At 42.8% G+C, this 27,055-nt stretch overlaps 1 protein-coding gene across 1 annotated transcript in view; it reads left to right on the forward strand.

The window, feature by feature from the left end:
- Positions 1-27,055, forward strand: part of setd3 (SET domain containing 3, actin histidine methyltransferase) — a 38,647-nt gene that overhangs the window by 3,190 nt on the left and 8,402 nt on the right. The window contains exons 2-9 of the mRNA XM_070979283.1: positions 821-944; positions 5,590-5,682; positions 5,856-6,004; positions 6,287-6,359; positions 9,797-10,053; positions 25,119-25,177; positions 25,680-25,794; positions 26,287-26,361. Of these exons, the coding sequence (XP_070835384.1) occupies positions 842-944; positions 5,590-5,682; positions 5,856-6,004; positions 6,287-6,359; positions 9,797-10,053; positions 25,119-25,177; positions 25,680-25,794; positions 26,287-26,361 (924 nt within the window). The 5' untranslated portion in view covers positions 821-841. The remainder of the gene's footprint in view (positions 1-820; positions 945-5,589; positions 5,683-5,855; positions 6,005-6,286; positions 6,360-9,796; positions 10,054-25,118; positions 25,178-25,679; positions 25,795-26,286; positions 26,362-27,055) is intronic.

Consider the following 27,055-nt stretch of genomic DNA (forward strand, 5'->3'; position numbering starts at 1 on the left):
CATCGTGTTTGATGGTTTTTGTGACTGCACTTGAAGATACAAAGTTCTAAAGTAATGATGGACTTTTGTTTCTCACTACATAGTTGTGGTCTTGCCATAACATGGACTACTACAGCAGTTGAAAAGGGCTCTACAGGGTTGCCTTGAAACCCTTATTTTGACAGTTTATTTTGAAATGATGGGTTTGTTTTGGCTTCCTTCTCTTTCGGCTCATCCTCCCTTTTTGCCATGACTGGTGCAGAAGTCATGTAGCACAATAACTCACTTCTCTTCCTGTACCTCATGATGTTGCACTCTCTAGTCGATGTTCAGGATATTTATGGTACTGCTGTAATGTTGGCCAAAAATGCTGTTCGATTATTCCTTTGGACAAAACACATACCTTCAGACCATCTGAATATCTATTTTTGCGCATTATACCCATAATAGGCCACACCAGTACAATAAGAGACCTGCTGCATCTATAGGTATATTTGCTTGAACATAAAAGTGTCTTTTAAAAGATGTGCATATCTACAATCACAAACTATACTATTAATATGATGTCCTCTAACGTGTAATTGAATTACTCCCTCGTATCAGCTTGACCTACATCACATTTTCAGTCAGTGTGTGCAGTTTCCGTTTGGTGCCAGTCCCCATGTCCTGGCAGCAGTGAAACTAAACATATTGTCATTGTTAATGAAACAAGTATCAGTTCCACCTTTCACTTTGATTTGTTGAATATCAGTGAGTTTCATACAGTAAGCGTGATGTATTGATGATAGTGCCGTAAGTCTGAGTATGAAATGTTAAAAGTAATAATGATGTGTCCTTACAGCCCAGTTGTTCATCCAGCACCATGGGAAAGAAGAGTCGAGTGAAGACTCAGAAGTCGGGTTCAGGAACCAGCGCTGTGGTTTCCCCGAAGGAGATGATGAACCTCATCTCTGAACTGCTGCAGAGTACGTTTACCTTCAATTTCTACACCCTGTCCACCTTCACATTCTGAGTGCAGGAAGACATAACAACAGAGTAGTAGCCCATCATTCCTTTGACTGATGTCACTGCATAGATGTGAGCAGGGTACCCACATAGAGGGCTGTGCAGTGAACAAAACAAGCTGAGGAAACAGGGAAAAAAGTTGAAATTTTTGCTGCACCATGATGCAGTATGATTCAGCAAGGAACTGTGCTGGCCAAACAAATAAAATGAAGTGCTTGTTTCTGGTAGATTTGCCGTGCATTGTAATGTGTAATTCTGCTGTGTATCTGTTGCAGAATAAACTGTTTGTCCTTGTCATGTAAAGTCCTTCCTTAAATACCAAATGCAATATTTTGGTATTTGATAAACGATTTAAAGAACATTAAAACACATTAAAAGTAATGTGTCTGTTACTCAAACCAGCCTACCTGGATTGTTTCATTATAGTATCAGTTGTTTCCATCCACATGTTTCTGTTTGCATTTTCAGCTTGTGCATAAGAAAAACAGTGGAAACATAAATTTGGAAAACAAACCTGCAAAAGTAGAAATATTGCGGATGTTTTTTCCATTTGTATCAGGTGGAAAAGTGAGTGTAAAAAAACAACAAAATGCAAGATACTTACAATCTTACCCACAAAAGAAAGGAATGAGCAAAGATCAGCGTGTTAGGTCAGTTATACAGTATATCGCAGTGTCTGATTTAGCTCCTCATTATGTTTATGACATTATGTTTATGTCAAACAGATGCTGCATTAATGGCCTGGCCTGCAGACATCGGCAGCTAATACTAATAACAAATGTATAGAAATCAAAACTATGTGCATTTTAACATTCTCCAACTGAATTGATTGAAATAGAGTTCATTATGTAATACAAATGTGAACCAAGGTTTAATCCCACCAAAATTCAAAACACAAACTGGAAAGTTAGTCGGCCTTGGCACTAAAAACATCTCAATAGAGGATCACATTAAAATGTTTGTTGTAAATGATTATAAGCTTTGGACATTTTTACATATGGGTATGGGATATGGGTAGATCAAACTGTTCTGCATGCCTGTGTCGCATCATACACAACACTTCTGTCACCATGATTGAAAGTTGCCTCCCAGATGACATCTGAACTTGCATGATCATCAAAAAAGTCCTGTGATTGGTCGGGGTCATACGTGTAGTCTCGTCAGTCACCCAGCCAAGACATGGCGAGTTTATGGCACTGTGATCATTACATCTGACACGGTGTTAAAGACGTTGTTGAAGACAAAAATATTGTGGAATCTGATCTCGGCATAAGGAACTAAAGATGGTAACCAGATGTTTAGACATCATCAGATGCTGCTCAACAATCAGCTTACATACCTGGTATTCATTAGCTGTTTCCTGACACATCTACCTGCTACTGAGGATGGTTTCAAAGTTGCACAGAAAACTTGAAATTGCAAATATGCATATGGGCATATGACCTTTTTGAGAGTGAGTCCTGCTTTATGTAATAGTGTGTTACAAGTACTGGCTGGCACCAGGCCGGGGGTCACACACTCCCTGACTAAATAAAAACTGGCTCCTGACATTTACAAAACTTTAAACCCTTAAATTTTTACCAGTCTCAACTAATAATCCAGTGTAGTGTATGGAATGTATGTTGGCGGTGTGTGTGGTGTGGCATGTGCTTGTGATGTGAAAGGCACAGCACGTGGGTAAGGCATGCATTGGTGTGGTGTGTAAGACACAGTAGGGTATTGTGATTGGATGTGGTGAAGCACTCTGTAACCAGGCAGGAATTGTGCAATGCATACCCCAACTGTATTAACAGTTGACAGTAATAGCGACCCTGCCAACAAATGGAAGGGGGTCTCCTTTCATACGCTGCAAGCTTCTCCTCATTTTCAATGATCTCAGCGAGTGGTCTAATGTCAGTATCAGGTAAGTGCTTATCTTTCCATTCCCAGTCTGTCATGCTAGCTTGAGCCCCAGTATCAAACAGAGCACTCACAGCTAGACCATTCAGCGTACACTGGGTGAGTGCTTTTTACCCTACAAGCTTGCAACCTGTTCATTTTGGTACTGGTAAGACAGGACAGGACAGAATTGACTTTTTTTCTGGCCCATTTCTATTTTTCCTTCCTGCTGTTTAGTTGTCATTTGATGCATTGGTTCTAGTGTTGAGGTCTCTCAGCCAGAATTGTTTCTGTTGATGTTTTTGGGTTGTGGCAGTTGTTGTGGCCGGGTCACTGAGTGTCCCTTGGCAGAGACTGGCTCTGGCTTCCCTGACGCAGCTTGGAATGTTTTTCTCAAAGTAATTCGGACAGCCATGGGGTCTGTCTTTTCTGGATGGCGTTCTACCTGGTTACCCTGAAACACACATGTTCCTCCTGCTTTTGTCTGGGGAGGTTTTGCCATTGATTCGATTATGACAAAAAGTTTTTCTACTTTTTCTGTGAGCTGTTCGATTATATCTGGTGCAAGCTCACAGTATGTGAGACTTCGCACTGTGTGTCTGATGTGATAGTTTGCAACATGGGAGCTACAGTCCTCTCTTGTCTTTACCCTCTACACATCAGGCTTCAGACACAACACTGACTGCTGTCACAGTTCTCCAATGATACAGCCATCGCTGGCCGTGTATCACAGGAAGCGAAGTGGAATGCAGGGAAATTGTCACCAACTTTGTCAGATGGTGTGAGCTGAACCACCTTCACATAAACGCCAGCAAGAGAAAGGAGATGGTGATTGACTTCCGCAGGCAGATGCCACACACTGCACCAGTAAACATCCAGGGTTTGGACATTGAGATTGTGGGGGTGTACAAATACCTGGGAGTTCACCTCAACAACAAACTGAATTGGACTCACAACACAGATGTCCTGTGGAAGAAGGGCCAAAGTCATCTTCATCTGCTAAGCAGACTGAGGTCCTTTGGAGTGTGTAGGATACTGTTAAACACATTTTATGACTCTGTGGTGGCATCTGCAGTTTTCTAAGCAGTGGTCTGCTGGGGCTGTGGGAGCTCTGAGAGGGACAGAGAAACACTGTCCTGGACTGCCCTCTGGACACCATTGAGGAGGTGGATGAGAGGAGGATGTTAGCCAGGCTGACAACACATCCAAACTGAGAAAAAAACGATGTCTGTTTCTGTTCTGTTTCATAACTGCAGGGCCCTTCAATGAATCGGCCAAAAAAAAAAGTGTAATAATATCAGCGGCTACAATGAAATTAACGGTCAGCAATGTCAGCTGTGATGCTTCAAACAAGGAAATGCTGCTTCCTCTGCAAAAAGGGCACAAAGAGGCAAATATCTACTCTTAGAAACACCTTGAGTCAAGTATGAGGAAGTTAATCTTATCAAATGTTGGCCGCAGGATTCGTTCAAGACTCATTGTCGCCTTGTGGTAATTCCACTATTAGCGTGACATCTGGATTAAATCTTTTCTTCTGGATAGCTTTTTCAGCTCAATCGTTTCCATTCTAAAGATCAAGGTGTCACTTCAACGTCCAAATTCAAACACATTTCTTAAGATGCTTTTTCCGGTTCCGGTTTCCTGTTTCAAGGTTTCCTGTTTCAACAATGTAATCAGTTTTACTGTTCACTTGCTTTTTCACTGCGTTTTCTACATGGCCTGTTTCTGCATTGAGCACCTTCAGCTAGTAATGCAGAATGGATGCTGCTCTCAGAGTCATAGTCTTTTGGCTTATGGAAACAGTTCAAGCCTCAAAACAAATGCCCAGGTTTCACAAACCAGTTTGATAAATGTAGGTCTGACTTGATCAGTATTTCAAAATTAATTTATAAGTTTGTGAGGACAATAGAAGAGCAGTGGGAAACATCCATTTTGAAAAACATCACCTGTGACAAAGCAGCAAGTTCTATGCTGCTAGGATGAAGTACTTGACATATCTGGCCCAGTTCTAACTATCAAATCTACAGCCTGTGGACTGGGCAGGTTGTTGAGGGCATCACAGGCACAGTCACCAGAATGAAACTGTTGTAGTATGGTGTTTCTGTGTGCTTGTGTGTTGCACACAGTCTCTCAAGCTAAAACAAATTTCCCCAGGTGTTTTGCACCCTTAACACAATTTCACAGTCAGTAAAATCAAGTGTTGTGTGTCAGTTGTCAAAGCTGCTGTACCTCGAAACAAGGTGATCACTGATGACAGGGTTTGTGGTTCGATCCATAAACTCCCACTGTCCACATACTGAAGTGTTCTAGGGCAAGACACTGAACCCTAAATTACTCCTGATGGTCCAGCCAGGACCTTGCAAGGTAGCTCACTGTCAATCAGTGTTTGAGTGTGTGTGTGTGAGAGAGTGGGGTGAATGAGAGGCAAAATTGGAAAGCACGTTGGATAAAACCGCTATATAAATGCAGCCACTTACTATTGACCATTCCATAATAAGGCTGATGTTACATCATACTGACTGGGCTTTCACCAGAATTGCAACATGCTTAAAAGTTGCTGTAGTCACATCACTGTGTGATTTAGTAATAGTATTACTTAATTGTGTCATGGTGTAGTTGTGTTTTGTTTGTATGTTGTATCGAAGTTTTGTTTGACGGTATGGTTAATTAAAAGTGCCATTTTTGTCAGTGAGTTGAGATGTTCATGGTCAACCTGTGTTTCTCCAGAATGCAGCAGTGCAGCACCCTCTGCTGGTAAAGAGTGGGAGGAGTACATCCAGATCAGAGGCTTGGTGGAGAAGATTCGCAAGAAACAGAAGGGTGAGTACAAGAGCATATACAATATATTTACCTTTTCAGATGTTTTTTTTAAATTTAGACCATTGAACTAAATAATTAAGTGATGAGCAAGATTAAGGTTCATTTGAAGTCAGGGATCAATTTAGTGGTAAAACTTTTACTTTACTCTTGTGTTTGTGTGTTGTTGTGCTCAGGTATGTCAGTAGTTTTTGAGGGCAACAGAGAGGACTACTTCCCAGACCTGATGTCCTGGGCTCAGGAAAATGGGGCGTCCTGTGATGGTTTCACAGTGACCAACTTTGGGACAGAGGGCTATGGCCTGCGCGCCACCAAAGACATTAAGGTGAGCGTGACCCAGGGGTGGTCACTTTCTTTTTGATTTGTAACAATTTCAAAACGTTGCCAGTACTTAAATCACTGTAGCCTCCCAGTGCAATGCAGAATTACTCTCAAAATGTTACTTTTAGAGCAACTAATAGTTTGGCTCCCAGTACACATGATAGGAGCTCATGCCACCTGCTCTAATAGAGTATGAGCAAGTTTACATTTTGTTGAATAAGTTTGTGTGTGTGTGTGTGTGTGTGTGTGTGTGTGTGTGTGTGTGTGTGTGTGTGTGTGTGTCCAGGCAGAGGAGCTATTTCTGTGGATTCCCAGGAAGATGCTAATGACTGTGGAGTCGGCCCAGAACTCTGTGCTTGGTAAGGACTTCAGCTGAAAAGTATTTAACATTAAAACTATCTATTCTAATCCAAGAGGAAACAAATAGTCATAATCTACTGCAGAAAAGAGAAACAACCAGTTGCAGTTTGATTCAACTTCATGTTAATAATTTACCATGTAACGCATCGTTACATAGTGCTTCAGATATTGTTTCTGTCGGGCAGAAACCTTGTATGTCCAAAAACATTACTTTTCAGAAAATGAGAAAACCCAAAACCAAAACATGTTTTTAAAATCAATGAACACTGCATTGTTAGAGTCGACATTGTGTATTATTAATATTTTACCATTTTATCAAGCTTAAAGGGAGCTATGAAGTGATTGACTGACAAATGTTAAGGGTTTTGACCACCATGTCTGAGGAAGTGCATTGCTTTGCTTTATCATCATCGTACAGGTCACACAGTTTATTGCAGCTATGTGTGCGCTCATTTTTTCCTGTTGTTGGATACAGTGACAAAATCTCATGTTATAAAAGATTAATTGGTATGAAGAGGCATTTGTTGACAGCCAAATGCATTGTGGAAAGATGGCCGCCACGGCTTGTTTTTAGCATCACTGCTAAATCATATTTTCTCACTTTTTAACCCATTGATTGTGATTGATCTCAGCCGTTTTACTAGTCTGTTACCATCTTTTACAGCTCTGTTGCTTTTTGAGACATCCCTGCTTGCTTTCTTGTTAGATTACACTTAATTTACTCTTCGTGCTACTGCTTGCCTAGGCTGGTAATTAGCTTGGTGGCTAAGCTAACCGAACAGCTATGCCCTGTGGGGACGACATACTACTCACAACAGCAAATAAAAAGATCGCTGACCTTAAGGAGGAGAAGGAAAGGCTTGTGGCTTTTGGGCAGTCAAAACAAATTGCCTTGTTCAGTGACCCCATCCAGGACATGGCTCTGTGGGACCCCCCTACCTTTCCATGGCCCACCTCCTGCTAGACACCTGCCTGATGGTTTGGTGTCAAGCCTGGGCCAACAACCTGGGCCAGAGTGGTGGTCCATGGTTACAGGAGAGTCTCATGTGAGCTTGTCTCGCTGCCTTGCCTAAGATGAATCTGATGTGAGGCCAGATCAATGGCCTTTGTCACGGACAGCAACCTCCTCTTCCCATCCCAGGATCCTGAAGGAGGTTGTGCTCAGAGGGATGTCTCTGAGTCAGCAGGGAGTCCTTCTGTTAGGTCAGAAGTTGCTGCCCTGCCACAACACTCATCTGCTTGGACATCTCATCCACAATCGGTGACGTCAACATGTGGTGTGGAAACAGATCATGCACTCTCCTGCCATGAGAACCCACAGCCATCATCTCCTTATGCCCTCTTCTCCCTACATTAAGAGTGAGGGATTCCATAAACAGGAACACGTGTTTCTTAAACGCAGTCACTCACTGCTTCCCTGGAGCTCCTGTCATCCTGGATAAACTCCCAGGGCTGCTGCACTCACTGCCATCCTCTGCCATTCCAGTGATTGTCCTTGCGGGGACAAACAATGGGCTTGTCAGCAGTCTGAACTGACCTGATAACAGTGGAAATGACAACTTATGTCCTTTTGCTGTATGCGCTTTCCTTGTCTGACACCAAACTCTGACAACTCTGCTCTGACCCAAACAACTTTGGCCTCTTGAATGCCAAACCTCTTAGTAATAAATCTCTTAACATTAATGATATTATTGTTTCTACTGAGCTGGACTTTGTTCTGATTACTGAAACATGGCTGTCCCCAGGGGACACTGTTCCCCTGACAGAGGGTAGACCCCCTGACTTTGCGTATTTTCACGTTGAGAGTATCTGGAAATGTTTGCAAAATGTTTTATGTGTACTGTTTTTATTCCTATTTATTTGATTTGGCCTTTTTCTCATTGTATCCACCTTATCTGGATTTATTTTTTCTTTTGTAAAGCACTTTGTAACATTATGAAGAAAAGTGCTATATACATACCGATTATTATTATTATTGTTATCATCATCATCATCATCATCATCGAAGAGGGTATTGGCTCTGACTGGATGGTAAATGCTAGACTTTTCTGCACGCCAACCAACCGTGGTTCACCTGCACTCTCCTCCGCTCCTACATGTCTGATGCTTCAAGTGCATAAGACATTAGCCTTTATAGACTTAATATTTCTTGAGTAACAAAATGCTGTACTTATTCAAACAAATACTTTATTTAGCCTTCCATTGCAGGTCGTGCATCGTAAACAACCAGAGAATGTCTCCAAGCAAATGCCTGCTACTGCTGTTTATTTTTGTACAACTCAGAGCAACCACCGACAATTCTGTGTCGCTGCCGCTGCCTATCGGAAGGTGAACCAAACTGAATGGTCTTGTTGCTGTTAACCTTCAGCTCTGCTGTGTGTGACACCTCATTCAAGTGGAGGTGGTGTGGAGCTATGAGCTTTTGACAGCAGTTCAAGGATTCAATGGTGATGGGAGATTTGGTCACAAGCTCCTTTTAATACTTTTCATTGGTTAAATATTTGTCAACCATCAAATAAAAAGGATAACACTGATTTGTAACAAAAAAAAAAAATAGAAATGCAGAATTATGGACATATGAGGTTTCTGCCCGACAGCAACGATAACTAGGTCCCATTTAACCAGAGGTGCACGTGACTGGTGTGGATGTACGTGCATGGCAAAAAACAGAAATGTGTAATAGTTTGACTGTAATGCAACACTTACGGATGTCAACCGCCACAGAACTCAAGAACAAGATGGCAGCAACTGTCACTGGTCAATACACATTTCTTGTCTAGACATTTGACATAGTGAAGTAACACACTGTGTGAGAAACATACAGAAACATGCACGTCCTACATTTTTCTATGGTGAGGATTCTGCTTTATTAAAGCAGGTTGCAACGAATGTCTCTGAATGAGTATTGTATGCATTATTTTCATGAAGGGGGAACATGGAATAAACTATCAGTGAGGAGTTAAGAGCAAAATTGCAGCTGAATTTGGTTGCTACTCTTTGATGAATTGGAGGACATCACAAAAACCACCTTGAAACTTGATGAAGACTCCACTGTGAAGCTCTTAAAGCAGCAGGAAAATGATTGGCAGCATCCCCTGTGAATGGCCTCAAATGAATACAAGCAATCCAGATTGTTACTCCAACATCAACAAGGTGGTTAAGTGGTCTCTTTCACTGCCTTTGAGCAGTGCAGCATGAGGGGATTCTCACATCTCAACATAATGAAAACCAGGAACAGATCTTGTCTGTCATATACTCGTCTCTCGGCCCTGATGCACATTCACCTGTCAGGAATCACCACAGAGACTGTCGACAGCTGTTTAGTAGTAGAATGTTTCTTCACTTTCACTCTGTATGACAGCAGTAACACAACACAACACAAGTCTGTCAAAGAAGCATTCAGCAATCCTCTAACTGACTGTGATCCATGTCTCAGGTCCTCTGTACAGCCAGGACCGGATCCTACAGGCCATGGGCAACGTGACGCTGGCCTTCCACCTTTTGTGTGAGCGGGCCAACCCTGTTTCATTCTGGCTGCCGTACATCCACAGTCTTCCTCAGGAGTACGACACACCACTGTTCTACCAGCAGGAGGAGGTGCAGCTGCTGCTGGGCACACAGGCGGTGCAGGACATTCTGAACCAGTATAAAAACACTGCACGCCAGTACGCTTACTTCTATAAGCTGATACAGGTAGGCAGGTGCACTGAACACACACACACGCTGTACATACACATATTATAACTTGATTCATTTGTTGATAAAACAGTGAACAGTTTCTATGGAAACCCAGACATCATGCACAGACAAAAAGAGAAATCCAGCAGCGAACAATAACCAGTTAAGACTGCTGCCTCTGATGTGTGTGAGGACAAGAGACCCTTTTCACAGCAGACATTTGTCCTGTTGACATCTGAAAAATTGAGTTATGGAAAAGGTTCACTGTACATTAATAGAGCCATGAGGTTGCAGTAGTTTAATATTACCATAGTTGCAGACTTTGTATGTTTGCCCCTCTGATGCAGCATCTGATCATGGTAGTTACTACTTACAGCACTCAATATGAGCTCATGCAATGTGAGGCTGTAATGTTGGTGGTTTAAATGCCATATCAGAACATGAGGCAGTTCAGCCATGTGCTTCTGGACTGTGCGTCTGACTCTGATTGATATCCATGCACCTGGTTGGATGGGAGATGTTGCACCTTTGTAAGTCTTCTTGGTTCATGAAGTTTGATGGCCTCATGGATGACCTTGTGGCCATGAAGTCGATACAAAACAAAACCATGTCTCAGAATAACATTCAAGACGTTTTCCTGTTGGTACAGTTTTCTTGAAGTAGGTTTTGGATTGGAGACTGATGTTGTCGTCTTCGGTGCTGTTGCCTGAGTGAAGGCAGAACGTGGTGTCTAATCATAGAATTAAGACTTAGAAACAAGACTTGTACTGTCAACACTTTTTGCTCTTTGTTCTATTGTGTCTGCTCTAAATTTTATGAATTCAAACCACCAGAATCTCAGAGTTGCTGTAGTTAGGAGATGAGAGCATGGAAATGAAGTTGTATTTCTTAAACTTAAATTTAACAGCTTCAGTCTTTTTAAACTTCATTGGCTCTTCATGAACTTTTTTGTACATTAATGATGGCTCTGTTTCAGCCAAATGTCCCAGTAAGCTGTGACAGTGTGAGAGGGAGTCAGCATGAACAATAGAGGACCCTGAAACTGCAGGACTTGAAGTGAAATTCAAACATCATTCATTATATTATTGACACCTGTGCTTTTCCTGTGGTGACATGTCAATATGTCTTCTGTGAAGACTTGCTTGGTCCTCCCACCAGTCTGGCCAACGGACATTTGCAGGTGTCAGAGCACTTCAGGCTTCAGTCTCCCACATTTCTTGCAGTGAACAACAGTGTTTAAAAAAATACTCTGCTGTGACCAGGAGAGGGAGCCATTGGGCCAGAATGTGGAGTTACAGCGTGAATTGGAAGTGGTTGTGGAGGCGAGTTGAACCAACAAATGGTCTGATCTGTCGTCATAGTTGAACTAAGGATTATGGTCACTGATATTTTTGCTCATTTAGATTTTGACTGGCGTCTAAACTTCTTCTAATCATAATTTGATGTATCACAAAGTGATTTACATATCAAGATCAGCAGTATCCTTTTTCAATTTGAGAAAAGATTCAGTTTGTGAACTTTGAAAATTATCACACAAAGACTTTTTCAGTCCAGTATAATGTGCAGAAAAATGGAATAAGATATAGAGACAGTGATTATAGTATATGATGAAATATTGGTTAACAGGCCCAGACAACAGATAGTGGGATAGTAATCTCATAATATGCTAATGTCCCATATTAATTTGAAGCATTGTGACACGACAGCTCAGCTTTGATCAGAGCTCACCACAGTCCCTCTCCCTAAAGTCAGGCCCCTGCTTCTCATACTAAAGAAGCACTGAAAGAAACATGATATCTGTGGCCTGTTTGGCTGAATCGTTCAGACACAAATTTATCAGAATATCTTATATCATGTATGTGATTAGTTTGTTGCCTTGTTCAGCTGGTTTTACAATATTTGACATTTTTAAAGAGATAAATGTATACCATTCTTTTAAAACAAGGGATAAGTCGAGACGAATGCTTTGCTCCTCTTTGAAAATGACTTTATGCTGCAGTTTCACTGGACTCCAGTGAGGGGGGGTGTTGTTATCTAAATGACTTAATGTCAGTGAGACAGAAGAATCCCAGTGCTGGAGAAGCTTTAATCACTGACCCATTACTGTTGGCTTCAATAGTCTAATGCTGTCCATTTGATTGATGTTGATTTCAGTGCTAATCTACCGTCTCTGAATGCCACGGAGTCTCTGACACATGGGCTCAATGCTGCTAATCTTCTTAGTTTTGTCATCCTAATGAGGTTTGATGCAAATGTTAATTTGAACTATGTAAAACTGAGGTATCCATGATAATCTAGAATGAATAATGAAATGCAATACAATATGTACCTCCATGATTCTGTAGTTATTTTCTGGTAGCATCTCTGTCTAGGACTTTGTAATGCACTGGGACCAGAACCTTGTTATGGCCACCCAAGTCAAAATAATAAAATGTCCAAAAAGAATAGTTGTTTTGCTAAGACTAATTTGATATTTTAAATTTCTGATACTATTCGCGTAGACTGGAAACACAAGTTAGTATGTGCATCCTAAATGCTGGACATTTTTCATGTTTAAAATACAGCACTTAAATCACTGCTTGGAAATCCTGGCATTTTTGAGACTGTATAGAAAAAGTATTGGAAGTTGTGCTGTTATTGATATAAGTTCAAGGTCCATAAAGGAAGAAGAAGGGCTTTTTTCTCCACCATACTTAAAAACACACAAATGAAGCACTTTCAAGAGCATCCCAAACCAACAGTTGTCATTATAACCCTAACCTTAAAACCATGTTGGCCAGGTAGAAGTTTGAAAAGAAGTTATTGCCATAAGGCTACATGCAATGACAGGTCTCGTCCAAAGCAGGCGATGTTGGCGGCAGAGCCTTTGTCATGGATGTGGGATTATGTAGCAGTGAGCAGACTTATTGTGTAGTATGGAAAAGTATGGAATTTGATTTGAGTAATTTCCAGGTCTGGATAAGTAAAATATTGTTTTTTGCAGACTATTGCCTTCATTATGTTTTAGAAGGTCTGAAGTTCAGCATGTATAAAACAAAGTGATCATACAAGCGGTGTTTTTCATTGCGCTTGGAGCAGGCAGCCAGCAATGCAAAAATGTTGACTGTGAGAGATCTTGGGCCAGACTGAGGCTGATGTTGTCAGAAGCAAGGCAAGAAGTATCGCATGCATTAGCACGCACACTCCTGTGCAGCTGCCTGTTCATCACAGCCTGCAAAACAGCTCTGTCCCGAGTTAGGGTGGGCAATATGACCAAAACCTTCTCTCACGGTATGTGGAATTTTATATCAAGGTTCATGGTATGTATCACGATATAGTAATTGTCATGGAAATCTGCAAATATTGCGATGCAGTTGGATTGTTACATTGTGCTGCCCACCCCAAATGTATAGCAGAGACACTAAATGCATTTTCTGTTATGCACTCTGAACAATGTCTGCAGAATCAGGTCTGGACATTGAGCTGCCTTTTCATGCATGGAGCATTTGTCTGTGTAAAATATGTTTCTGAAAACATTTGAAGCAAGAAAGGCAATGCTGTTACATTTTTCATTCATAATTTATCAGCACAGCCTAGTTGGACAGTTTGTTCCTATTGTGTCGCAATGGACGCACTCATTTGCATAAAGTTGGGGACGAGTTGTGAGAAGCTGTTCAGATTCGGCGACTGGTCCATCAACTTGCCATGCCATCTCCATTCTGCACTGCACAGCTGGATCTCCGGCTCTCCAAAGAAAATGAATAGGATCTAACGTGACTGTACCTTCAGATGTGTGCTTTTTACTGGAAATTCGGTTTAGGTGAGGGGTATTTCCTGAGTAGAGTGTGCAGGAGAAGGATGACTCCTCTGTAATGATGAATAATGTCTTTTGCGTTGATATCACTACTGCATGTATTTGGATGTATCTGCAATATCAACAAAAGAGTGTGAAAGCAATGTACAGGCAAGTAGGAAGAGTATGAAACAGCTACACTCAATGCAATGTCATCAACACGCCCACTCGCTTGCTGTGTGGCAGGATAGCAATACATACACTGTGAACGACTGTGTGTAAATATGGTGGAAGATAGAAGCGGTAATGCCAAATGTGTACTGGCGGACACATTCCTGTCCTTGCACAGTATATACCACTGTATTGTCCAGCCCTAGCCCCAAATGCTTACTACTGTACCAAATCAAAACAACGGCCACCAAAGTAATTTGACAGAAGATGCAGCAATATCTTTTATTTGCATATACACATAGCAGTAACTGATTTGTATGAGCCACAGTACTGAACGACAATCTTCCAGCCAAGGACATGCTATCCAATGCCTCCATGGGACACAGAGATTCAGTTCAATTCAGTTTTATTTATATAGCGCCAAATCACAACAGAAGTTGTCTCTGGACAATTTCCATATAGAGCAGGTCAGGACCGTACTCTTTAATCTACAGAGACCCAACAATTCCCCCCATGAGCAAGCACTTGGTGACAGCGGCGAAGAAAAACTTCCTGCAGTGAAACAAGAACATGGTGCATTATTTTGTCTTTCGGTTCATATTTGTCCATTTTGATGGTATTTTGATTGCACAAGAGGGCGGAGCTGTCTGTGCACATCTCTGCTTCCGGCTTTTATTTGACAGCATAATAGCAAACATAGAATGTAACATACATGTTAAGTTTGATTTTATTTCCTTATATTTAAAACTATATGTACTCAGATGTCAAATATGGAAATACAAGATGAGAAGTCTTTTGAAATGGAAAAAGTGTGGGAACCCTGAGTGACCTTTTGTTCCTCAAGACAGTGTATGAGTAACTGTACATTTTTGCATTAATGTACAAAAAGTCCTGTTAGCAAGGTTAGAATCAGCGCTGTTTGGGCCATGATGTATTGTCTCATATAAACAAAACAAAATAACCGTGCACACTCTGATGTCACAAGCTAAAACTCTTCCCTGTCTACACATCAACACTACACCTGAATGAGGTTGTGCTGAGATATGACCACAAACTCGCCCTGAAGAGTGCAAGGTTGGTGCTAATTCTTTCCGATCATCCATCCATCCATCGGGGGTCACGGGGGGGCCGGAGCCTATCTCGGCTGTCAACGGGCGGGAGCAGGGTACACCCTGGACCAGTCGCCAGCCGATCGCAGGGCACAAACACACAATCATTCACACTCACACTCACACCTAGGGGCAATTTAGAGGCACCAATCAACCTAATGAGCATGTTTTTGGTCTGTTGGAGGAAGCCGGAGTACCCGGAGAGAACCCACACATGCATGGGCAGAACATGCACACTTCACACAGAAAGGCCCGACCCGGGAATCAAACCGGCGACCTTGTTGCTGTGAGGCACACGCACTACCTGCTGTGTGTGTGTGTGTGTGTGTGTGTGTGTGCGTGTGGTGGCGAGCATTTGTTTTGTGTGAGGAATACTGCAAAATGCAGCTGGAGCATGAGCGAACTGACTGAGAGCAAACTACTCTTAAAAGAAAAGTGGTTGTTGGTTGGACCAGGTACACACTGCACTGGCTCCTGGTTCTTGCCAGGGTGTCATGGAGCTTGCTGAACTGCAGCCGCTGGAGGAGGACACCACGGCAGGTGGAGGACGAAGAACCACAATGGGTGCATGTGAAGGCGCAGCTGCAGCAGTGGCTGCAGGTTCCCTCTCTCTGGAGTGAGCATCTTGGTGCTGCTGATGAGGCTGAGGTGCAGCAGGTTCACTCTCTCCACTCCTTGAGTTGTGGTGCTTTGGAAGAGTGGTCCAGACAGGCCATTGGAGGATATTTAAGCATACAGCTGCTTCCGTCTGATTAGAGGGGAAGCCATGACGTATGCAGCCAGATATTTCCCTACCATGCCATGGTACTTTAATGCAGCCACCAGGGTCACCTTAATGGAGGTCAGGAGAGGTGTCATAGCCTTCCCGATGTCACTTGGGGAAGGTCTGGGGAAAGAGCCCCACATTTGGTGGCCATTGCAGAAGTGGCTGTGGACAGCAGTCCTGTGTTGTTCTGAGCTGCAGCATTCTGTGCAGCACACTGGTGCAAACGGTCAGGAAGCGTGAACTTGATCCAGAGGAGTCGTGGCTTGGGCTTGTTGAAGATGGTTGTCATGGGAAAAAGTATGGAAACTAGGCTCTGCTTTAGTGGCAGGACAGATGGTAAACCTTTTTCCGTGTTTTTGTGGACTCTGGTGAGTACCAGGTTTCCAGGCTTAAAAAACGCAGCCTGCTTGAAAGGCCAGAGATCAATGATACAAGGCCACTGTGGTGGAGGTTTGGGAGGGAGCTCCTGGATGTTAATTGGCCCTGGTTCAGGTTTTTCTTCTGGTATTGTGATGCCCCTTAGATCTGCCACTTTCCTGATGATGTCCAGCAAGTCCAGGAAAAGGCCATATGGCTGGAGGACTGATGAGGAGTAGGAGAGAGTCGCTCTGGTAGAGCTCCTGGCTGCAGTGGGGACTGGTAAACCTGCCGACGGGGAGCCCTGTCTTCGTAATCAGACCCCAGATCACCCAGTGGAGAGACAGGAGAACTGAGAGGTTGGCCCAAGATGGAGGGAGCCGAGCCATCTGACTCGTGCCTACTGTCTGGGTCCATTTCTGGGATGTCTGGGAAGTTGCTGGTGAAGATTAGCTTGTCTGTGTTGTTCTCCTGAGGCGCGCTGCCATGGTCAGCCCACCTTCCATCGCTTCTGCCTTCCACTTGCAGCGCTATGAACTGCTTGCTGCTGGCTCCTCTACAGGCAAACATGCACAGCACCAAGGCAAGCCTCACGGCGGGGCCAAGCTCTGCCTACAGGATGTAGCCAGTATAATCAACGGGGCACAAGTGGGCATATTCAGAGCAGCTGAACTTTTTCATCTTCACTTCTGTTCTTCACACATTGACTGCTTGATGCTGAAGAAAATTTGGGAGCAGAGCTCAGGTCCTGACGTTGTTACATACTGTATATGAGGACCTGAGAGAGGCGACTGTACAGCATAAAGTGGCAGGAAAGAAAATCTTGACAAGTGCACATACGGGTGGGATAAACCCAATAGTGTCAGTTCTTAGAGGCTTAAGCTTATACAAAGTGGAATCATCTGTAACAGGACACCGCTGTGGGTAACAGATTGTGGCAGTATCATAACAGGATGTACAGTCATCACAGTAAGTGTTGAAGTGTGAGATCTGGGCGGTAGAGTGCTGTATTTGAGTTTGACTTCGTCTTAAAGAAGAGGAGATTTTCTCATTACACGCACACACACACGCACACACATGCACACACAGTGCACTCATGCGTGCACACACACATACACACCCCACACGCAGCCCTGTGTTGCACTTGGCTTGAGATGGAGACTAAGCAAGGAGGGCTCATGGAGGTGTGTGTGTCGTGTCCGCTCATCTTGGATACATCTCCTTTCATCACACACACACACACACACACACACACACACACGCACGCACACACACACACACACACACACACACACAGTCTTCCTTCCTCATATAGCCCCTCATTCTGTCCCCACCTCCTCCCTCCCCTCCCTCCTCAGATGACCGCACTGGAAAATTAGCTTGTCACATTGGCTTTGAATTGAATTGACCTGAATGTACCTTCCTCAAAAACCTTTCTCTCTCTCTCTCTCTCTCTCTCTCTCTCTCTCTCTCTCTCTCAATCACTCTACCTCTCTTTCTGTGTCCCAACCCCACCTCCTCGTCCTCTGTCTGTCCGGTATGTTGGATGTATGATCAGCCACACAGACTGATATATGCTGATGTATACAGACAGGCACAACCATTACTGACATTCCCCCAAACACAGGGATTTGCCTCTAGCATGCACAACTCTGTAGGTTGGTCTTCCCAACCTATATTATATTTTCCAGTGGTTAGTAGAGGGGCCGTCTGTGACCAATTCATCTAGTATTTGTGGAAATATTTTATATATTTGCTTTCTTTCTTTGAGTGGGATGAGAAGTTTAATATCAGTGTTTTAGTACAGAGTAGAGTGCTGTTCACAACATGGTTATGCTAGCTTAATTTTACCCATATAGTTGTGAATTCTGTTGTCTTCAGATCTGGAAAAAATGTCCTTTTGGACTCATGGATGAACTAATTAGAGTTTTGTGATCCAGGGTCAAGGTCTCTATGATCTCATGTCTGTCCAAGTTACCTTAACTGTTACATCATCATGTTCTGCGAAACACTTATCTGATGTGATGACTTTTTTTTTTGCTGCTGATATCGATTGTCTATGAGCCACATCGGCTGATACACAGCCAATACTGATGATGTTTTTTGATTGTTTGGTTTTGCTTTTGTTTTGCTATAGCAGCTACTATATCAGTGTTAGCCCTGTAGGTCAGTTTGACTGTGTTGTGGCATATTGGTTCTCCACCAGGTGGAAGTAATTGAGCCACAAAAAGTCAATCATGTCGTTTTCTAATTCTGTCAACACCATGCTTTTACTTTTACATTGTTTCAAGTTAAATCAACAAAGCAGTACAAAGAATTCTCAATTAGCAATCCAGCAAGTAGCCTACAGTAAGTCTGGAAGGACAACTGAAATATGTCAAAGCCGCTCCATGCCGTTCTGCTCATTATTGCTACGCACAGTTTTCACCCTGCTTAAACATTAGCCAGACTAATTCACAAATAAAACCTGACCTCAGCAATTTGTCTGCTTCCTTTCCAGGCTATTTTAAACACATAATTTCATTTAATGTGAAAACCACAACCTAACTCAACTCAAACTTCAGGTTAATTTTTCTTTTATAAGATAATAAAATTGCTCAGTCTAGAAGTTGCTAATTGAATGTTTTTTTTTATTAAACCAACAAGTTTAAAGATATGTGTTTCCTCTTTCTCATGTCTTGCAGACTTCTCTGTGTCAGACCCTCCCACAAACTGAGTAGTAAATGCAAGAAAAAAAATGAATCAATAAAATATGACCTTATAACACACACAGGTTCAGCTGGAAAACAAACTACATGCTTAACAATACAACAGTGCTACTCACACGTCCACCAACACAACCAGAGTTGCTGGTAACTGCAGCTGCAGCAGCATCAGAAGTCGGACAGTCTTTTATGGGAATTGGAGCAGGAGATAAGGTGACACTCCAACTTTTTAACAAATCCACTCTACGCTTCATCCAGGATCCTTCTGCTCTCACTCTTCGTGCACTTGCGCTCTGCTCCGCTCACATGCTCTGCTGCGGCAGGTAGAACGACGCTGCTCGCTGCAGCAGTAGGAGTTCAGTTGTAGTGAGGTATAAGTAAACAGTACCTGTGTAGTACAAAGAAACTTAATAAAACATATGTAGGAAAGCTGAACCATAGAAAGCAGAGCCCCCCTTCACCCCCCAATCCTGCGACTGCCAGCCAATCAATCTGGACATCTCCTTTCAATGCCACAGAGGTCTTTTCAGGGCACACCATTTGTCAACATTTCTGATGTAAAACAAAACCGACTTGCTGATCTGACCTGCTTACTTTATCCTTACTTCATTCCTATAGTAGTTGAACTGATCGCATATTTGATTTACCTGCCATACAGATCTGTAGAGAGAATCTCAATAAAATCCTTCTACTTTACCTGTCCCTTTTTCTGTGGAGTAAAGCCTGGTGCCTGATTCATCAAGATTCTAATGTAAAGAATTGCTGTTGCTGACAAAATTCTAAGAAAATTCTTTGAACGATAACGTTTTTTTAAGAATTCCCCCTTACACGTAAGACTGCTTCCTGATAAAAGTTATTCACAAGAAGGAAGAAAAAGAGGGAGGAGAAATATTCCCCAAATGCTGAATGACAGTGAGTTAATGAAAGGCTACAGATTAGATCGTGGAGGGATAATGTTTGTGGTGGATCTCATTTGAGATGCACTCACATCTCCCAACCAACACTTTAACTGTCTGTCACAACATTTATCAGCAGAGTGATCACAGAAACAATTACAGCCATTTTCCCCGTTAAAAGACCTATGAAATAGATGGTGTACTAAAATTACCAGCATGGTAACAAACGTAAGCAAATAAAACAACAATCAGCATATGAGAAGGTTGCTGTTGCTGCACAAATAAGCCTGTGTTTCCATATATTCTGTTGGCTCCTTTTAAAGCAATTTATTCAACAGAAATGTTCATTGCATAAAATAGTATTCATAATTACACCGTGTCTTATCAGAAACTAAATCCTCTAATTAGGCCTACCGACTTCATTTGCCATTATCATTAAGAATGCTATGTCTTTTCAACCAATCATAGCCCAGGTTCACCCCAGGTTCAAACTCCACACAGAAAGGCCAGCTACACTGTGTATTAAATGTCACTAAAAATGTATTAAACAGAAAATTTAATAAAAAAGAGAAAACATGAGGTGGCAGGGGTTCTCAACTGTTTGCCAAAGGGCCAAGAATTACACACTCTGGATTCCCAGGGAACAAACACAATACTCAGATTGGGACTCAATACAACAGTTGGCCAACAAACATTGGATCCAGTGAATGGCCTGCGTGGAAACTGAACAGTTTGATAGTGGGCCCACAAGTAGAAAGGATGAAGCTGTTTCTGTAGAGCAAGTAAACTAATGATTATGGAATCTTTGGCTATGGTTACAAGCAAAACTGGGACCTGTTTATGAAAACATTGCTCCATAGCACCATTGTGGTGGTCAAAAACTCAACAGAGTATCTTAAGTGATTGTATTAATCTCTTAGTCATCCACCCTGGTACAGTGCAGACTTTCCTCAGCTCTCCTACGTTGTGTCCCTGATTTTGGCTCTGATTGGCCCCTCACACTCAGCCCATTTGCAGTCTTACTGATCCAAAATACCAATGAGTTTTTTCATTGTGGTTGTTTGTCTGTTCATTCATTTAGGAGACTTTTTCTGAGCTGTGGTACATGTCTGTACCACACACACACACACACACACACACACACACACACACACACACACAACCCCCCCAATGGCACATGATGGATGACCCTTGTCTGTGAATGGTAATACATCAAGAGCTCAACGTGCAGTGCTCTGTGTGTGCATCTGTGCGTGTGTAGACGTAGTCCATGCATCCATCTATCCATTTTCTTTCGCTTATCTGAGGTAGGGTCGTTGTGGCAGCAGCAGGCTAAGAGGGGTATTCCAGATGTCCCTCTCCACTGCAACATTTTCCAGCTCCTCTTGGGGTTCCCTGGGCATTCCCAGGCTAGATGAGATATATAATGCCTCCGGCAAGTTCTGGGTCTACACAGGACTTCTTCCAGTCGGACGTTCCCTGAAAACCTCCAAAGGAACATGCCCAGGAGGTATCCTAATCAGATGCCAAAACCACCTCAGCTGGCTCCTTTTGATGCCCCAGGCTCATTTTGGCCACTTGTATCTGCAATCTCATTGACTACCCAGAGCTCATGGCCATAGGTGAGCGTTGGAACGTAAGTCAAAAGCTTTGCCTTCTGCCTCTTCTTCTTCCCCATACGGCCCGGTACAATGCTTACATTACTGCTGTCTCTACACCAATCCACCTGCCCACCTCAGACTCCATTTGACCATCACTCTTGAACAAGATCCCAACATGCTTAAACCCCACCTCTGGCATAGCAACTCACTGCCAACCCAGAGAGAGCAATCAACCATTTTCCAGGCCAACAGAGAACCATGACCTCAGATTTGGAGGCACTGGATGTCATCCTGGATGCTTTACACTCTGCTGCAAACCACCCTAGTGGATGGAGATGGTCATGCTCTGATGAAACCAAGAGAACCAAGTTATCTGCAAAAGGCAGAAAGACAGTTCTAAGATTCCCAAACCCCTGATGACACTCTCCATCTTGAGAGCCTGTAAATTAATATCACAAAGAGCATCAGAGACAGGGTGTCACCTTTGCAGACTCCAAAACTCACTTAAAATGTGTTGCCAAGAATCCAGACACAGCTTTCACATTGGTTATACAAGGACTGGATGAGTTGTGGCAATGGCCCTGCTACCCTATACTCCCACAGTACCTTACAGGGTTCTCCAGGAGACACCGTCAAGAGCCTTCTCCCAGTCCACAAAACACATGCAGACTGGCTGGTCAAACTTTGTGCAGGTGTTGTTACACAGTAGAACAGTGAACAGAACAGAAGTTTTTTTTGTGTGTGTTCCAGACCTCAACTATGCCTCCACAGTTCCTGTTAGCTATCATTACCACCTACAAGACAAGGTTTGAGCAGTCAGAGTGCCTTGATAATCTGATGTCAAAAATCTTATGGGGTGCCCAAATTTTTGTATGGTGCTCCTTTACTTAGTAGTGAATAGTGAAATGAATTTTGACAAGGGGTGCCCAAACGTTTTCATGGAGCTGCATCTGCAAGAATATATGAAGCATGGACACACTAGCTCGCATATTTAGCTTGTTTGTCCTGTGAAATACAGGAAAATCACTATATATGGCTCTCAAGCTATATGCTCCGTGTTCATATCAGTGATCATCTACAAGCAGCCGCGGGTCACATTTTGCCTGTCAAAGTTCCCACAGAAAATTCATGAATTCAGAGGACGTGTTACTCACCAGTGGAAGAGGTCCAGTCTGTCCTGAGAGTGATTTCCAATTAGCTTGACATCCCTGACAACGAGCCAAAAAGTCTGTGCTCATGATTCACCCCTTAAACAAAATCAGATTATTCTCCAGCTCCATCCTCTCCAGTCCATGGACCCACCATCAAACCACCCAGCCTATGGCTCGTCATTCACTGGAGCTGACAGCAGCACACTGGTCACAAAGCTTGTCTATTCGATGTAGAGGCAGCATTTGGTATTTTCATTGGCCAACTGCTCTATTGAGTCTTAAGTATTTTTGTTTGTTTAGTGGGATCCAGGAAAAGGACCCATTCATTAGTATTGTTTTGTATTGAGCACTGACTCCCTCCTTGGTGGAAGTGTGAGAGCATTAGTTAAGTGTCTGATTATTATGCATTTTTAGCATGTGCACACTGTTATAGGCTGAAAAAAAAAAAAAATTCTTTAATTAGGCCTTTTTTTTGTTATGTCTGGCCCCCACAGTGCCTGCTGAGAAAAATAATGTCCATTGGACAAATATAGTCGATGATCTCTGATTTACATAAACAAGAGTCTTCCTCATGAGTTGGCATCTCTGCCAAATGTGCATTTAGAGGGACACCAGCAGGATCTATGCATGGCCCTGACCAGATAATCCTTGAATGTGATGGTCGACAGGTTGACAACTTCCCATTGTTCTATCCAACATTACAGAAATAGTAAATTAGAAAAACAACTACAGTTTTAGAAAATTGAATTCAATTTTCCAGTTTTCTATTTTTTATTTTCTTTTATGATGAAGCGTTACATGGACTGTCTGCATTCTATCTAGAAAGCCGGCTCCTCCACTTGTTGTATATCGGAATTTCCCCTCGAGGGACAAATAAAGGAATATTGAATTGAATTGAATAGGATCCCGACCTCGCTGAACACTCACTCATTTGGTGGACAGAGTTTTCTTCTGGCTGTGATACCAATAGTTTGGAAAACATCTTATGAGTGCCAGTTGATCGGCCAAACCGATTAATTGGTCATCCTCTAGTAGTGAGGCAAAAATTCTCTCACATTCCTGGCTGCTCAAGAATCATCATTATAGCTGAGATGTGGAAAAGAGGATGCCAGTCTGGTAATCTGGACCTGGACCTCAGTAAGCGCCCACCTCCTGCCTCTCCTCCTCAAACAGAGCAAAGAGAATTGTTTATGGTTCTGTGTGGGAGATGTGTGAGGTGGAAGCCTGGTCACTTTGTTTAACTTCCCAAGCATGATCCTCCGCACTCACCTGTAGGGATGAATCAGTGTCACTGCCGGACGCTCTGTATTCATGCACACACGCACACACACAAAAACAGAGCAGCGATTTCACCTCAAGGGACAAATTGAGGTCCCCATAGGTCCAGGCTGCTTTTTAAGGGTTAAGACTTGGTTTTAGGGTTAGGTTTAGGGGCTCAGGAAAGCTTTATGTGAATGGAGTGTCAGGAGGAGAGATGTTGGATGGTGGTAGTGTTTTGAGTTCCCACTGATCTTAATCTCCATGAAAATAAGCTTGTGGCAGAACTATAAATGTCTAAGATTGTAAAAAAATCTTAAAATGTTTCAGACATTCAACATTCAGTGGTCCCTGCTCACAGTTGAAAGCTGCATTATTGTTTGATGTTTCGGCCAGTTGGTGGCAGTGGAACAAGTGTTCCGCAATATTACCATATGATCACCTTTATAAAGTTGATATTGTGAACTTGTTAGCAAACAGTTGCACATTTTCACAATCAGCAGACGCACAGCATCATGATCATTCATTTAGAGAGGTGAACTGTACTACCGATGTGTGGAGTTTGTGGGTCGTAAATTAGTTTGTGTTAATTATTGAGCTTTACAGTTAAAGGCCAGAATAGGTCAGTGCATCTAAAGGATAATATCCGTTCCTGTCATGTTCTTGCAGGTGGCTCAGAGTTGTGTTCCTCCTCATTCTCTCCTCTCATTGAACAGTGGTGTTGTCTCCCTTGCTGCCTTTCTTACTCTTACCATCACCTCCTTTTCTTCATTATGCATTCCACTGAACTCTTCTCCCTCTCTCCTGTTTAAGCTCAGGACTGTTTGCAAATGGCCGTGGTCGGTGGCGGCTGTGGCTTTAAATGGAGATCGTGGCATCAACACACACACACACAGACACACAGACACGCACGCACGCACGCACACACACACACACACACACACACACACACACACACACACACACACACACACACACACACACACACACACACACACCATTTCAGGCCCAAATTGATGAGGCAGATTTATGACGGCTGCTGGCCACAACAAATTAAGTTGACAGTGATGTATGTGGGGGGGCGAGTGTCACACTGCATGAACAGACCACACACACTCACACACATACAGGCGCGCCCCAGCGGTGGCCCCCTACTCCCAGTCCTTCTTGTTAGGCGTCCCTGTCAGGCAACCCCCCTCCAGCATACCTGCATAATGAAATTCCTCATTCTGATTTGTGTTTTTTCCTTCTCTCTCCCTTTTTCCCCTCGTCTTCATCCTTCCCTCCGTCTCCAGACTCACCCCGCAGCCAGCAAACTGCCCCTGAAGGACAGCTTCACATTTGATGACTACAGGTCAGTGTGTGTGTGTAGACCGGACCTGTTCTTAGAATGTTCACATCATCCTCTCCATTTTTATTTAAGTTGTAGCTATAAAGTGTAACAAATGATAATTCTGCTTTATACAACTTCACGCTTATAATAATAAAACTACAACAACAGCATTAATAAACTGCACTCATCAAAGTAATTGCTGGGATCAGGAAACATGGCAACATGAGCAGTCAGACTACCAAACAGGTTGTTAACAACCCTCCAGCCCACTCATGACAAAGAAACCCAAGGCCAACGGTGGAAATGACTGTGTGTGTTTGTTATAGTTCATTTCAGAATGGAATGGCAGAAAGAGGCTCACTGTCGTCCAGCTCCTATTCCAGGGAACTGTGTGCTAAGCTACTCACTCATGTTGCGATGTGAAACGTGACCGGACAAACGATTTGAGTTGTTCTGGTTGAATGATCCTAAAAGAAGCAAACTTGACTGTAACAAACAGTGATTGGTTGATTGCTTGTGACAGGTGGGCAGTGTCCTCAGTGATGACCCGTCAGAACCAGATCCCCACTGAGGACGGCAGCCGGGTCACTCTGGCCCTCATCCCCCTCTGGGACATGTGTAACCACACAAATGGACTGGTAAAGTCTTCATTTCACACTCACACACTTTTATACATTATTGTAAACTGTTGAAGAATTTGTCAGGAAAGTCTCTTCATCTCTCTGATCAGTGGAAGCGCTGCAGTGATAAAGGTGGTGCTACATTTTGTGTTATTTTCAGAATGAAAGCATTCGGGGAAAGTGACGTGCTGTTTTATTCAGTTTGTTATGCCTGACCTGATCACCGTCCCCCAAAATTCAGTGGAACCCTGTAAAATAATATAGATAATGTGAACGGCACATTTAAATAATAATGTCACACCTTGACTGATGTGTCCAGCATTTGTCTTGTTTTTTTTGTTTTTCCACTTCACTTACAAATCACTAAAAATGTGTGAAAACATTGAATTCACAGATAAGAAGCATACACATACAATTCTGGATGGCTATGAGTGTTAAAACAAGTTGTTTTGATGAACATAAAAGTCGCTGGTAAAGGTCGAATTCGTAAAAGCTGTTGTTGGTCTGCAGATCACGACTGGCTACAACCTGGAGGACGATCGCTGTGAGTGCGTGGCACTGCAGGACTACAAGGAGAACGAACAGGTGAAGAGACATGCACTCTCTCACTACTCGCCTATCTTGCTTCTCTCAGTTTGCAGACATACGGGTGCTCAGTAAAAGTTATGCTTGAGCAAAACAGTTAATACGTGCCTCCCTGTTTGTTGAGGTGGTCTTGCTTTCAGTTTGGAACCATTGGAGTTTTCCTCCTGCAGTTGGACGGGCGTTCATGTGGCTTTGAAGTGGAAGATTCATTATTTCATCATTTGTTTTACAACATGTGTCTTACTTTGTCTGCAGTCTGCCATAAAAATTGCTTGACCATTTGAACCTTTTGAATCAGAAATCAGTCCCGTTCTTCCCAGGCTCTTCACTCACTTGCATTCATCATTCAACCTGAATTGCTATTAGCAAAAGAATTTGGGAATCCAAGTGGAATAGAAGAAGAAATAAGAAAATGAAAAACAGTAGGAGTAGAGCAGTACGTTGGGTCTTTCCCTGAGAAGTACCGCTGTGTTACAGAGTGCTATCAGCTAATCTTCGGTGTCGACATGGACACTGGACTGCGCTCAGGATCTGTTGACTAGTAGAAAGACCAAGGCAAGTTCAACAAGTTAAACACCCATAGTGCACATCAAGGTAAAGAGTAATTGCACGTCTAAAATACTAAACAAATAAAAAAAAACACACAAACTCAGAGAAGCTACAGTAGGACAGAAAGGTCAATGATGAGCAAAGG

Source organism: Chaetodon trifascialis, chromosome 14, assembly GCF_039877785.1.
Source record: "Chaetodon trifascialis isolate fChaTrf1 chromosome 14, fChaTrf1.hap1, whole genome shotgun sequence".
In the NCBI taxonomy this organism is placed as follows: Eukaryota; Metazoa; Chordata; class Actinopteri; order Chaetodontiformes; family Chaetodontidae; genus Chaetodon; species Chaetodon trifascialis.